General features: G+C 36.7%; 1 protein-coding gene across 8 annotated transcripts in view; it reads left to right on the top strand.

The window, feature by feature from the left end:
* Nucleotides 1-15,541, top strand: part of myo18ab (myosin XVIIIAb) — a 149,194-nt gene that overhangs the window by 123,489 nt on the left and 10,164 nt on the right. For 6 of the 8 annotated variants that reach the window (XM_039622625.1, XM_039622629.1, XM_039622627.1 and 3 more), the window contains 6 exons: nt 6,498-6,614; nt 8,432-8,515; nt 11,008-11,145; nt 11,642-11,827; nt 12,001-12,140; nt 13,472-13,516. In XM_039622625.1, coding sequence (XP_039478559.1) covers nt 6,498-6,614; nt 8,432-8,515; nt 11,008-11,145; nt 11,642-11,827; nt 12,001-12,140; nt 13,472-13,516 — 710 coding nt within the window. The remainder of the gene's footprint in view (nt 1-6,497; nt 6,615-8,431; nt 8,516-11,007; nt 11,146-11,641; nt 11,828-12,000; nt 12,141-13,471; nt 13,517-15,541) is intronic. The other 2 variants (XM_039622628.1, XM_039622630.1) reach the window with 1 other exon arrangement.

Below are 15,541 nucleotides of genomic sequence, written 5' to 3' on the forward strand. Positions count from 1 at the left end.
AAGCATTACATTATGGACCACTTTTCACACATGGTTGGTTTACCCACACAGCCGGCTGTGCATTCACTTTTGTTTTTTGTTATTTTTACACAGTGTTCTGAATGATTAACAATGGTCTACAGCCAATCTTGTGTATTATTATACAAACTGTGGTTGTAAGATGCAGATAACTATTTAATAAAAAGCTAAATATTTTATATGAGAGTAAGAAAGAAAAGTATATCTTTGTGTCCCCTTTCCCTGTTAATGCCCTACCTGGCCCCTGGCAAAAGCTTTGCTAGATCCGCCCCTGCACAGTTACCAGCTGTCAGCTACACAAAAACAGGAGCTTGGTGTATATTTGTCTGTCAGAAACAGTTCATAACTTCCTTCAACTCATTCATGTCACCTAAAGGGTAAACCTGTTTCTCCATCACCAGTTCAGCTCTGATGATTCAGTAAGGACATCTCCTGGTTTGGACCAGCCGCTTCTACAGCTGTGCCCCAGCAAACATCAGCTGATACTAAGATAAGATAAGATAACCTTTATTAGTCCCACATGTGGGAAATTTGTTTTGTCACAGCAGGAAGTGGACAGTGCAAAAGTTATGAAGCAAAAATTAGAATAAAATAAAATAAGAATAAATACAGTACACAACTGTACAGAATAGAATAAAATAAAATACTATATACAGTAGAATAAAATAGAATAAAATATACAATAAGATAAAAATAGAATACAAATGCTATATACAACTGAGTAAAAATACAACGATGCCAGGAAGATTATTGCACTTAGTGTTATTGCACATGTGTGTGTTTGATCAGTTAAAGTCTTTGTTGTGGAGTCTGACAGCAGTGGGGAGGAAAGACCTGCGAAATCTCTCCATCCCACACCGTGGTGCCGCAGTCTCCCACTGAAGGAGCTGCTAGAAATTAAAATCAAATGAATTCTAACAACAGCTGATCAAGCTTAAACGTGCTGCTGTTCTTTAGCGCGATAAACAAGAGCGAAAAGCCGATCGTTGATCAGTTTCATGAGTGAAGTTGCAACTGGCGAGAGAATGACAGGGGAGGCTTCAGTAACGACAGAATAAATCGTAATGTTTTCTCTGAATGTGGGACGATTCCGTTTATGCGGCAACTCTGACGAACCAACCCTTATGAATATAATAAAGTTCAACATCAGTAACTTACCACAAGACACAGCTGTCGTGCTAGCTAGCATGCAGTACGATTGTAAAAGGTCAGCACAACGAAAATAAACTACACCTAAACTCTGTTTATATCTGACCCAAATAGAGTGCAGTTCATAACTTCTTACCTGAAATTCAGTTCACCCTCAGCTCCTGCCTTCGCTTTCCTGATCCACGATTGACCTCCAGGTTAGCAACCACCTTCGCTTTCCTGATCCACGATTGACCTCCAGGTTAGCAACCACCGGTCGATCGGCGGTGGCCTGCCCCACCTCCTATGTGTGGTTCGCGGCATGTCCTTTCTGTCACACACGGTGGATAGCTGCCCTCTGTTGTAGCTCCGGCTAGCTCCACCACCAAACAACTCAGTTATTTTTTCCACATCGACCACCATCATCGGCCCATATAAGCGAAAAATGAGTCCAGCTAAAACACAGACTTGGCGGCGATCGGGTGTTGCAACAAATTTTAGCCGCGTCACTATAAGCCCAGCCTGGGTGCTTTGAGGGTCGCTAGCAGCGCTTAGCTAGCTATGCTAGCGGCGCTATGCTAGCGGCGCTATGCTAGCCGGCTGGCTATCAGCAACACATAAGACAACTCTTGCTAAATATGGGATGTCTTGATAAAACGAGCAGATATTTGAAGTTTACACACCTATATTCTCGCCTGAAAATGTCTTAAAAGTTTAGTTTGTGACCTAGAAACACGAATAAAAAACATAGAAAACGAAGTGGTGGCCGCCATTGTTTGATTCTCGGTAGAGGCCTCTGTAGAGGCGCATATGAATTGTGGGATATGGAGTTTTGGGCCAAGGATAGATCTTTTCGCCTGTACTACTCCGGGTATACCACTAGAGAGAGCCAAGACACCACAAATGAAGTCTGTTTCTATGGCGCCAAAAGTAGAATCTTTCTAAATTTGCACTAAAATATTAATATTTAAAAACTATAAAAGTCATGAACACCAAAAGTCGTACCATAGTAGTCCAGCTCCAGCCGCACAAAATGATCTAACATATGTAACCCTATTGTCAAAACTGTTTGGCAGAGGAGCGGGGAAAATTTTCACTAAAATATTAATATTTCAAAACTATAATAGTCATAAACACCAAAAGTCATAGCACACCATTCCAGATCCAGCCGCACAAAATGAGGTAACATATATGAAGCTTGTCTGAAAACTGCAGGGCGAGATTCGCTGCAAAATTTCAGGCGGAAACTGAAGAATAATAATAATAAATCCGAGGAATAGTAATATGTGTGCCTCTTGGCATAGGCACACATAATAAATCCGACGAATAGTAATATGTGTGCCTCTTGTCATAGGCACACATAATAATAATAATAATAGTAAATCCGAGGAATAGTAATATGTGTGCCTCTTGGCATAGGCACACATAATAATAATAATAAATCCGAGGAATAGTAATATGTGTGCCTCTTGGCATAGGCACACATAATTAGATTCTGGTGGCTCTTTGTTCAGCTAGCCAACTGTGACCACCAGATGGCAGTAAATTACAGGATGAGTTCAAAGAAGCAACACCAGATCATTTGTGGAGCAGTACAGTTTTATTGATACCTATTTTTAAATTTCACTGGGCAGGCAGTGCTTGCCTTGCTTGTCCTGATGTATAAACTGGAAGAAATGGCACTGAACATTCACTTCAGTTGCTAATTATTTCTAATTAGTGTCATCGTGAATTCAGGTTAATTTCAGGTTAATGAACTTCGCTGAGAATTCAGCTGCATAAGCATTTAGATTGAGCCAACACAGTTAAATCTGGACAAGATAAAAGGTTTTTGTATTAACTGAATTCACACAGAACCCCAGGTCATAGGTTTGGAATACTTTTGAATGAACAGCTGACTGGCAAAAAGGAGTGAAGATACAGTGTAATGAAAAGGCGATTTCTTAGTCTTTTGTATATTTTGTCACACTTGTATGTTTCAGATCAACAAAGAGCATTTTGTATTTGACAAAGGTAACTTGTGTAAACACAGTACATGTATTTTCTTACTTTTCATTTTATTTATTATTATTATTACTCGAAAAAGGTTATCCAAACCTACCTGACCCTGTGTGAAAAAGTAATTATTACCAACCTAATAACCAGTTGTCTGACTCTTTGCAGCAAGAACTGCGATCAAGTGTTTGATATTAGTGGCAATGAGCCGTTCATAGTACAGTGGAGGAATTTTGGCCCACTCTTCTTTAATTCAGTGACATTGGAGAGTTTTTGAACGTGAACGGCCTCTTTAAGGTTATGCACAGCCATCTCAATCTGATTTAATTCTAAATTTTCTTTAGACAGCTCCAAAACCTTTATTTTGCTTTTTGTTGAGCCACTTATTGTCGTATTTTAAATCATTGTACTGCTGCAAAGCCCAAGGGTGCTTGTGCTTTAGGGCACAGACAAATGGCCACCATTCTCCTTCAGGATTTTGAGGTAGAGAGCAGAATTCATGGTTAAATCAGTTACGGCAAGTGGTCCATCACACTATCCCCACCATGTTTGCCTCTTGAAGTCTGTTTCTTATTGATGAATCATGAACCTCTGACCTTAACTGAGACAGGTGAGGTCTGCAGTTCCTTAGATGTTGTTCTGGGTTCGTTTGTGACCTCCTGGATGATTCGTTGGTGCACTCTTGGAGTAACTTTGGTCGGCTGGCCACCCTTGGGAAGGTTCATTATTTTTCCAAGTTTTCCCTATTTGTGGATAATGGTGCTCACAGTGGTTTGCCTTAGAAATGTCTTTGCAGTGATAGAAGTCAGTTACTTTCTCTGTGGCATGGTGGTTATCACTGTTGTCTTGATTAAGAATAACCGGAAGAGAATAAATGGATTATTTTTAATAGATAAATGTATAATGTTCTTCCTCTTCAGACTTACAAACTATATGTGTTAAGTTAGAATGTATTATGACCTCTGTCCCTCTACCCTGGATGTCTCAGCCGTCATTTGTTCTTTTTCAGGTTATTTGGAGAACGTTGAAAAGTTTTGTTCTGCAGAAAATATTCATCTTGGGATATTAATACTGCTTAATTGTTTTGACAGAATGTGTAATCTATTAAGTAAAATGTGAAGGAGGAATATATAAGATGAGATAAGGAATCAAGATCACTGTGCCAGCAGCTGTTTGTTTTTGAAATGGTATCTTTGAGAATGACCTCTTCATGCACCCAGCTTGCTGGAAAAGTAAAAGGCTGTGAGAACCGATAACAGAAATTGTAATTACATAAATGGAGGATTTTTTTATGCAGTCCTAACTACATGAGACACTGCAATTCAGTAGAAATAAAATCATGCAAATAACATTTCTTTTAGATGGCTGCCGTTTGCATGCCTCTCCCATCGTAATTGCAGTGTTTTGAGAAAATTGTCACATGTTTTCAACAGCTTTATTTTTCCACAGAGAGCTCTAGCAATCTGAGAGGGAAAATAAAAGAGAAAAAAACAAAGAGCCTGGCCATGTAATTGGGCTGAAATTACAACAGTCTATTGTTAAATGTGTTAAATGACAGTTTGATGCTGGCTACTGGCACTTTTTTCAAGTATCCATCACATGCTCCAGAGATGGAGATGCATTCGCAGCTTTTATCAGCACTCAGCACTGATAAAAGCACTCAACAGTGGATTAAAAAAAGAAAGTGTGATATGTAAATGAATTTGCCCCAGATTCTGCATTGATATTTTTAGTGCATCAAGTACATCTTGGTACACCTAAGCACTTGGTGGTTTTAATAAAAATAAATATAAAAATAAAAATAAAATGAAATCTTAGCTTTATGATCTAAATCTGGGTTTTGAAGCTGTGGATGTTTGGATCATTCTCTATCCCATTAGACTGTTTTTTACTAAGCTCTGAGTGTCACTGGCTCTTTGCATCAACTCTGTGCCTAAATTGATTTGTTAACATTTTTACATAGTCACATTAGTCATTATTTATTAATCCATTGCCCTGCACCAACAACCTCTCCTCTTATTTTATATATTATCCCAGTCATTACAAAAATAGGATTATTTCAGCACAGTTCCCAGGCTGACAGTCGCTTAATTGGGTATGTTGGTTATATCAGGGAGCTTGAATAACCTCTGGTGAGTTCTGTCATTAGAGCAGCCTATGTAGGCTCTATGTATGCCACACCATCGGGATTGCATTGTTACCTTTCGCAGATTTAGCCAGTCACGCAGTCCATGGAACAACTGTTACAGATGATGTGTGAAGCCCAAGATTTATCCTGGTCACCCAGCAGACAGCCAAAGCACAATTTGTATATCTTCTTAAGGTTTGTGGTAATTGGGTGATGCTGTGCTTCTGTCATGAATGAACCACACACGTAACAGAAACTGTCTGGATGATTAATACAATTTCTAGGCATGGTAACAACTAAAATCAATCGCAATTAAAGCTGTCTGTAACATAAAACACAGGGAACTGTCGTTAAATCTGGTAATACTAATTATTTTACACTAATTATCTCAGTCTGAATGGATCCAGTCTCTTGGAGAGGGTTGGACTCTGTTCCAGTCTGGAGTTGCCCTCAGTGAGAGGCAGCTGGCAGGGATGAGCATTTTTGTATCCCCCTCAGAGATTGTGGATATAAACTGCCGAAATTAGCTTTCTGCAAAGGGTCACGGGTCTCTCCTGTAGATTTAGGGTGTCTACACACATTTTATGTTAAAGATGGTACATCTTGTGCGAAAAATGCATAAGAAAGTTTACTTGCTCATTTAAAAAGATCTTAAAAAGCTCTGAATTTTATATACCACTCTTGTTACTTATCCAGTTCCAGATGCCCGTTAATGGGATTAATTATAATGCAAAAATACTGCACAGTGAGTAGTGCTGTAATTTTAGGCCATGTTATCTCCACTCGTTTTATAACATTCTTTTATATTTTCATTCATTTTACTTTGAAATATGTTCTGCATGATCTTAAATTACTCTTTTGGTAGTGTTGTTTTACAACATAGTAATTAATAATAATAGATTAATAGATGTTACTTTTGAGTAATTGTGATAAGGTATTTATGCCCTCCCTGATTTCTTTCTTTCTTTCTTTGTACAAATTTTAATATTAGAAAAAGTTAATCTGAGTTAATGCAAAATGAAAATGTTAGATAATGATTTAATTTATTAAGGAAATAAAGTTTTCAATCCTACCTGCCTTTTTGTGTAAATTTTTTTTAATGACCTGAAACATTTACGTGTAAGAAATATACAACTAAAAAAAAAATCAGGAAGTGTGCAAATACTTTTTCATGGCATTGCTCTGTAGATCTTTAAAATATCTTAAAAAATTTTTTTTTAAATTTCAGCTGGAGGAGCAGCTGAGTCGTCTGCAGAGGGAGAAGAATGACCTGCAGTCAAGAATGGAGGAGGACCAAGAGGACTTCAATGAGCTGATGAAAAAACACAAGGCTGCTGTGGCCCAGGTATGATTTCTCTTGTTTAATCTACACTGGCAATAAAAACTTTGTGATCCATTTCAAATGATCATTAAATCCAATAAAATGTTGTCTAATCTTCTAATCTAAAGTCACAACTGGCAAGCTCGATCTAAAAAAACAGCACACAAACTGTGAAATGAGTAGAATTGAAGAGTAGAATGGTGTTAGAGAGACAAGGTTGGGATGGTTTGGTTGTCTGTGCATGTATTGAAAAACAGATGTTGAACTGGCAGGAAAAGAAGAAGGTTCATGGATTTAGTGAAGAAGGATACTGAGAGGTTGTTGTGATAGAGGAGGTTGCTTCTGGTAATTTAAGCTGGACTCAGATGATCCCCTGTGATGAACCCTAATGGGAGAAGCTGGAAAATTAAGAGAAAAAAATTGTACTGAACTATGGTTCAGAATACTCTGAGTACTATAATGTGGATTGCCAAAAATAGTATTATTTGTTGAATAAACTGTAAATAGGCAAATGAACTATGTATGCTTATTTGGGCCTGAAGCTAATACAGATTTTTAACCATTAAAAAAATTCTTATATTGATACATATACATTTGTATTAGAATATTTTGGATTTTCTTTGTCTTTACAAAAGATATGTTATATTGAAAAGGAAAATGGATTAGCTCATTGACTATCAACATGCTAGCTATGTCTCTCATGAACTAGTTACAGGTAATATACCGTTACTACACTACTTGACTCCACACAATTGTCTACCTACTTGTCATGTGTATTTTACATTACATTTTACATTATTGCAAAGTATAAACAATGGAGCCAACACTCCTTCGATAAATATCGATAAATATACTATATAATTGTCACAGTTTTGAAATTACCCTTGAAAAAAATAATCCGGTCTACAGACCGACTAAATACACTGAAATAATGATTAACTGATGTGATGGGCTAAAACTAATTTAGAAATATATGATTCAGACACTATTTCTTTTGCGTAACTGTGTAATATTGAACTCTACTAAACTACAAACAGTTGTTATTAACAGTTGAACTGATTTATTTAAGTTGAGTTTTCCATTCTCATATTATCAAGTGCACACTTGTTTAGTGGAAGAGTTATGTCAATTTTAAAGGGATGCATTCTTTGTTACATAGACACTGCTTAAACTGCTGTAATGTCATATCATGTCTACCATCATATATTTTAAAATAGTATTCCAAAGTAAATCCCTAGATGGATTGTTATTTTGCTTTTTGTTGTTTTTTTCTTTAACAATTCCCTCTGTTCCTGCCAACAGTTATTTCTGCAGTCTGTGGTGTTTGGTGAGCTCTGAGTGGCCCTCATTAGTATTAATGTAGCTAACATGTGCAGATGAGTAGCAAATAAAACTGAAAGCAGAGTAAAAGTACTTCCTTTACACTGCTGATGGATGTGATCCGTCTGCATTGTCTCAAAATTAACCCATCCTTCCTGCCTAAACTGAAGCAGCTGACTTCCCACAAAGGCTGTAGCAGAATGCTTCATGTAGTGTGAAAAAAAGCACGTCTCAGATATTTCACACAGGGCAGATTGGAATATGATTGATTGTTATTCTTTTGCTGAAAAAAATGAGTCTTTTGACAGTTTTTTAAAGTAATCCTTCTTTGTTGGCCTCATACTTAGTATGCTTTCTTGTCTTTTTTAAAGGATTGAATGTATGTTTAATCTGTGTGTCATATCACATATTTATTTAAATGTTTAAATTTATGAAAATGTAATGTAAAATGTAACTGCACTGTTAAATATCAACTGACCTAGATTTCCTTCATACCTTGTTTTCCATTTTTTTGGTTTCAGTCAGCTCAGAACCTGGCTCAGATCAGTGACCTTCAAGCCCAGCTTGAGGACGCCCTAAAGGAGAAGCAGGAGATTCAAGAGAAGGTACATGATGACTTTTGTTCTTGGCATAAAAATGGAGAAGTGGCATGGTCAGCCAGGTTTTACTCTGTCTAAGAACAGAAAATGGGAAAGGTAATAATAAATGGTAGAGATGCAAACAGTACGTTTTTGCTCTATTTGAGCACTCAAGTTCTCCAAACTTGTGAAAAGCTGGGAAAGGAGTAGCATAATTTAAAAACAAAACAAAACAGGAGGATAGAGTAAGCGAACAGAAGTTCAGTCCTTTCATCATTACAAATAGAGCTCACCACTGATGCTGAGAAACTTGTTGGAAAAATATGTTTATGCTATTATTCAGATTGAATTCATCAATCATCTGACACTTTGTTTGTGTTGCTAAGCACCTTGGTTCTCAGCCAAAGCAGACATACGACCAAAACACTCAAAGAAATCTAAATTTTGAATTAGAGCATCTTTAAAAGTCAAATGTGAACAATTTAGGTGGATCTGTTTTGGGGATATTTCATCTTCCAGAGGACTCCATTAGGTCTTTATGGTTAGTTAAGTTTTGTAGCGCTCACTTAAATATGAATAGATTAATTCAAACACTGGGTTGGTTTCCTTTTATGTTTGGTAGTACAACCAGTGTAAAACTAGGAAAATCTTGACACCCAATATTTTTTCTGTATCATATTGTATGCTTTGATGCAACCATGAGAGCATTCTCTTTCTAAATGAAACCGTTTTATCTCACTTTCCTGCCACGTTGTGGTTGCCACCAATTTTCCTGACATTCTGCAGTAATTAGACCATTTATTGCTGCCTAAGAGCTCAGAATAGAAACTGTGAGCACTATATGATGATCCTGTGACAATCATAGTTCCATACTGTAGACCCTCTGCTTTCCTGATACTGAAAGTTTTTAAAGTATCTGCTACTGAAGTTCAGTGAAAAATCTCATTTACGGAATATGATTAATGTGTACCTCTCCTCAGCCCATTTCCTTTGCTTTTGCAGTATTCTCTTGACAAATACAGTCCTCAATATAACTAGCAAAAATACGACCTACGACCAATCCTACAGGAAGTTTTTGCCAGGCCTGCAGAATTTATTTGCTTTGTTTGTGTATAGAAATACAGAGATGCATGTTAATTTATCATGTTATTTTTTTTGATGGCAAAAACAGGTGTTTATAAACATCAAACAAATAAATGCAATAAATACATTTATTGTTGTTAATTTTTCCAAGCTACATATTCTTTGACAAAGTAATCAGTTACTAATCAATAATAATGAATTATTGTTTGACTGTTATTAAAACAATAATTTTATTGTTTTAATTAACTATTGTATTAATGTATTTAGAAACATACATGTAACACATAGCATTGCCATTTATTTTGACATTACACCAAACATAACATGTAGAATATTTAAGAGGACAATTCACAGTCGCACTAGAACGTAATGGTGTTCATTTTTAGATCATCTACAACAGATCATATATATAATTGCAAGCAGTTAAGTGTTATAAAAACAATTTTGAAAAGTTATATAAATGTTGATATTCCTTGTAGCCTAGGCAGTTTGTATAGCAAGTTTTATCCAAACTAGTTAAGGAGCAGAGATATATACATACACTATGATCATTATAGTAAGATGCATGCGTCATTCACGCAACGTTGACACTGGCAATATGTGACACAGATGGCCGTCTTGGTTTCCATACTCAGGCAAGCACTACTGTCATCCTTGTAATGACTACATGATCTTTTTTTCTTCATCAGACACATCAGTTGAACCCAAATAAACAGGGAAATACGTGAACTTGTACACATTGTTTGGTTCATGTGTAAAGAGGGAGAAACGTGAAAATGGCACAATGGCTGTTTTAGGGATATTTTTGTTTTCATTTTAGTTTAGTTTCAGTTACTATAGTTTCTAGTATGTTTTCAATGAAGTTAAATAAGCTCATTTCAGTGTTGGTTTTAGTGTGTTTGTGTTTACTGTATCATGGAAAGCATTCATCAGAGATCATATTTAAGGAGTTTGGAACAGGTATTATAAAATGAACACTTGGTGACATTTTGACACACTGAGACATTCTCGGTTCCAAGTACCAAGCATCCTCAAGATGGTTTTGGGTTTTGTAAAAAGGAAAAAAAAGAATAAATTGGCAAGATGAAAAAGAAGGCATTTTCTGTACATTTTCTGTTAAGATTAATCGTTTATTATTTAGTGCTTTCACTTGCAGTTTCTTCTTGAAAATCAGTCATTTTAATTTAAGGTAGATTCTGTGTTTTAAGGCTTAAAAAATAGATGCTTGAGGTGCAGTTTTACAAGGATAGTAAAGGCAGTGTTGAGGATGTGTAAATATCTAGAGATTGGTGTGTCGCCATAGCCAACAAAGTTCTAAATGAAAATAGCTGTTAAACTTTTGGAATGTAAAGAATTGAACTTAATTAAGAAAGCTCAGAGTTAGACAGTGTGTCGCACTAAATAGTAACATCAGCATATCTATATTTGTGTCTTAGATGCAAGCCCTCCAGAGCCAGATGGAGTTCCAGGAGCAGTCCATGGTGGAAAAATCCCTTGTCAGCCGGCAGGAAGCCAAGTGTCGTGAGCTAGAGACCAAGCTGGAGTTCGAGAAGACCCAAGTCAAACGTCTAGAGGTAAGAGCTAAACACAGGTTGGGTGCTGCTGGCATTGGTAGACATTTTTGAGAGGCTGGTGGGAGCATGAAAGATCCTAGTAACGTCAAAAAGAAACTGTAGAACAGAAAACGTTCACCTTATGAACGTATTGCACTCCAAAAACATATCTAGCAGTGTTTGGTCTAAATCATACAATCTGTGATAATACTACTAGATTTTCCACCACACAATAAGTGTAGGTCCACCTCATTCCATAAAACAACATTGCCCTATCAAAACAGAAACTTCACAAGACCCCTTAAGGCTTCCTGTGGTATCAGGTACCAAGACATGAGCAGCAGGTTTTAGGGGGGGGTTTTTTGCACATCAGTGAGATACCTGATTGGTACCGTTTCTCTTAAATGTTACTTTCACCACCATTACTATACATCATATTTTTCCCATTTTACATGCCATATCTATATATTTATAGTTTCAGTCTCTGTCTCTAACCATCTCCCTTTGTTGCTGACAGAGCCATTTAGCTCGGCTTAAGGAGAACTTGGAGAAGCTGACGGAGGAACGAGATCAGCGCAGCAGCAGTGAGATTCGAGAGAAGGAACAGAACAAACGTCTCCAGAGACAGATCCGTGACATCAAAGAAGAAATGGCTGAGCTGGCCAAAAAAGAAGCGGAGGCCAGCCGCAAGAAGCATGAGCTGGTAAGACAGTAATGAGAATGATATCAGTAAACTAAGCAGTGCAGTCATATGCTACTGACATCTTTGGAGATCCTGCACAGCATCCACAACCAATATATCAGCAACACTAAACTCATCAGCCTTTGCTCCAGACTAAGCTGAAAGGTTCATTTTGTCTCTTGCTTCATTAACAGGAAATGGACATTGAGAGCTTGGAGGCTGCAAATCAGAGCCTGCAGGCAGACCTTAAGTTGGCTTTCAAAAGGATTGGTGACCTCCAGGCAGCCATTGAGGATGAGATGGAGAGTGATGACAACGAAGACCTTATTAACAGGTATGGTGCCACTTATATGTCTAACTGAAGCAGAGGTTTAACCTCCTAGGACCTGGCGTCCACATATGTGGACATCACATTTTGGGTTATTTAGACCAAAATACTCAATTTTGCTCTACAAGGGCCTGATATCCACTTACGAGGACATTATACTGCTACTGTTCTATCGAAATTTTAAACGAAAATCCTCATATGTGGCTCTTATTTTTGTTAGAAACAAAAATTAGGTAAAAAAAAAAAATCTGGTAATTCTTTGTTTTTACATTCATCAGGTCCCAATCAGCCCAAATATCAAAGAGAAATTAAAAATGCATGCCATGGAAGAGTTCGGGTCTTAGGAGGTTAAAATCACTCTTTTCTGTAGTGGTCGCAATACTAGTTCTCAGGATTAAATCTGGAGAAAATTATCAATATTTTTTTATATCTAACTAAAAAAGGATTTTCATCAAGTTGGTTTATAGTTTGACAAGGTATCCAAGAAGAAAAATTTCACGTTTAAAGTAATGTCAACAAACCAGTCATTGTCTGTCAGCCAGGACAGCTGTCATGTTGAGCTCTCATCAACCTTTGAACATCAGGTCCATTGACAGTTCCAGTGAAAACTGTTAAGCAGTATACAATAGCTGTATCCTTTTTTGACAGAGTGAAATTTGATCTCAAGCTGAAATCACACTGCAGCTTTTCATTCATATAAATTTAGCATGAATATGATATGCTTGTCTTTAGAGACAATGCATTTCTTTTCTCCTCTTCTACACCAAAAATTTATCTAATAGTGACCTAAAAGCTGAAATGCATATCATGCTGTTGAACTGAAATATACATTTTATATTGTGGAGAATAATTTGTTTGCAGGGGAAACTCTTACATCCATATTGTAAAGACAGCAGACAGCTGTTTGAACTCTAAGTTTAAACCGCTGGGAGTTAAAGTCAAAGTTAATAGGCTGAGCATATAAAACAGGGAGGGACACAGTTAGATACACTAAAATGATCTTTGAATAATGAACTATTTCAAAGGCAGACTGACAGTTCTTCTATTTACAACAAAAGTTCATTGGAATGAAAGAAAAATGATTTTTCTATTCATTCTGCAAGGTCAGATTGAAGTAGTCTGCTCTTTGTCCCTTAAAAAAGTTGCAGAGTTTGCTGAAGAGAAAAAAACTGGGTCATCACATTAATTCCTGAAATAATTTGAATATCATTCACGTTTCATTTTTGTCATAATTTTTATTTAATTTTTTTCTATTTGTTTCTTTGTTGTTGTTTTTTTAAATTTCTCCTGCCCCCCCCTCCTTTCATCATCATCATCATCATCACCATCACGGCCAGTTTGCAAGACATGGTGACAAAGTATCAGAAACGAAAGAACAAAATGTGAGGAACCTGTTCTCCTTATGCACACACATATACACATATTTACTTATTTTATTTTCACCACTGGAAATGATGCAGTCTTTGAACATTTAGATGGATTTGGTTTACATCTAGTTAGTTTTTCAGTTTTGAAAAGACTAGAAGAGGTTGTATTACAGTTTGAAATAAAATAGAACATGGATTTTGAATGAATGTATGAATAGACAAATTTTAGGTTTTGGTAGTTTAGAGTAATTGCTCCATTCCAAATGCACCAATTTTCTGCAGTTTGTGCAAACAGGAATGAAAGCCCCATGTAAGGAGAGATAATTCTAAGGAGAGATAAATGCATCATCAACAGTGCTCAGAGATTCCCTTATTAACCATGTTTATTTCACATTTTATTGCATGTCATGTGAAGATGCATGAATAACACTTACAATACATTGTGGACCCTCAGCATGAAAGTTTTCTATTTTTTGCACATTTGATTATTGTTAAGTCTGCAGTGGTTTAGTCTGCCAGACTTGTTGTGTTCAGTGTTACTAACTTATTTTAGTCCTGGTCTTAGCGGTGCAGATAATGACAGAATGAATTTTAAAGATTTTTTTTTTTTAAATTTCATGGAGTGCTCCACATCACCACCTAAAGTGAGAATTCTTAGAATAAAAACAGGAGCAGAGATTTGTGAGTTGAGTTGAAGAGAAAAACATTATAGTCAGGAAATGTGCAGATATTTGATTGGAAGTTTATGCTAGAAGATTGATTTTTAGCCAGGTTGGCCACAACTTATAACAAAAAAGTTATATACTTGACCAGCTTGTATGTTAACATATCCTAGCACACAATCCTAAAAGTGCAGTCAATAATGATGGCTTTCTTGACTTTGTGAAGTGGTATCCAAATACCAATGATCCCAGGTACCTGCTGACTTAAAGAGATGCTGATTTTTATGACTCACATTTCTGCTTGTAGGTGATAGCATCAACAAAATACATCATTTATTCTACTGTGCCATACCCTCTTTAAGCCTAGAAGCCATGCAGCACCGAAATATGTGTAAACTCGACAGACTTTATAAACGGACTGAAACAGAACTAAAATAATCTTTATGTAAACTTACTATTTGGTTAACCACAAGTGTCGGGATCTCTATGGTCATCCCTCTTGAGGAGATCATTCTCACAGTTCTTGTGGTCTATCCCAGTGTGTTTATGTTCTGGTTTACCTGGAAAGTGTCAGTTCTTTTGTGTTGCATTTAAACAGCAGTTGGTGACGCCTAGCCTCTTGCTCCCTGGGCCCTCTTAATATTTTATTGCCCTGCTCTAGGGCTGGATGTGACTGTGACTCAGCAGTGACTGCCCTCCTGACAGGAGAAAGGGATCGTGTGTTTCTCATCAATCTTTGAATTGCACTTGCTTAATAATGCAGAACCCTCAAATGTCTTACAAAAAGCTGTCTTGTTCAACAGGCAAGTAGCACACTCGAACAGTTAACCTCTGGCTCCCAGCCATTCTGCTACCTTGTCAGATTACTAATCAAAGCAGGGAAGTGTAGACTTCTGGCTTTCATGCCTGACTTATCATTTTATATAATATCAGATACAGTTTATTCTTCATATAGTTCACATACTTCATTTATATAGTCATTTGCAAAGACCTGCACATCTTGTCCTACACCATGAGTTGTTAAATTAGGTACCAACAATCACTCAGATATATATTTGATTTGATTTAGGATATATATTTATGTTATATATATTATTATATATATTTATATTTGATTTAATTTAGAATTGCACACTACTGCTCCCAAACTACACACACTGCCCCAGTGGTGTACAGTGGTATATAAGACAATATTGTCATATTCTTTAAATTCATGTTTGCAACAGCTGTCCTGCGAGGGCCGCAACAGCTTTTAATTGGGTCAGAAACACAAGGCAATACATTGAAATATTTTAAATTATTAAAATAAAAAATCTGAGCTAAACTGAAATGTTTAAACACTGTGTGATGTGGTTAACTGTGAATATATCTAGAGTGG

This window comes from Oreochromis aureus, linkage group 14, assembly GCF_013358895.1.
Source record: "Oreochromis aureus strain Israel breed Guangdong linkage group 14, ZZ_aureus, whole genome shotgun sequence".
Lineage (NCBI taxonomy): Eukaryota > Metazoa > Chordata > Actinopteri > Cichliformes > Cichlidae > Oreochromis > Oreochromis aureus.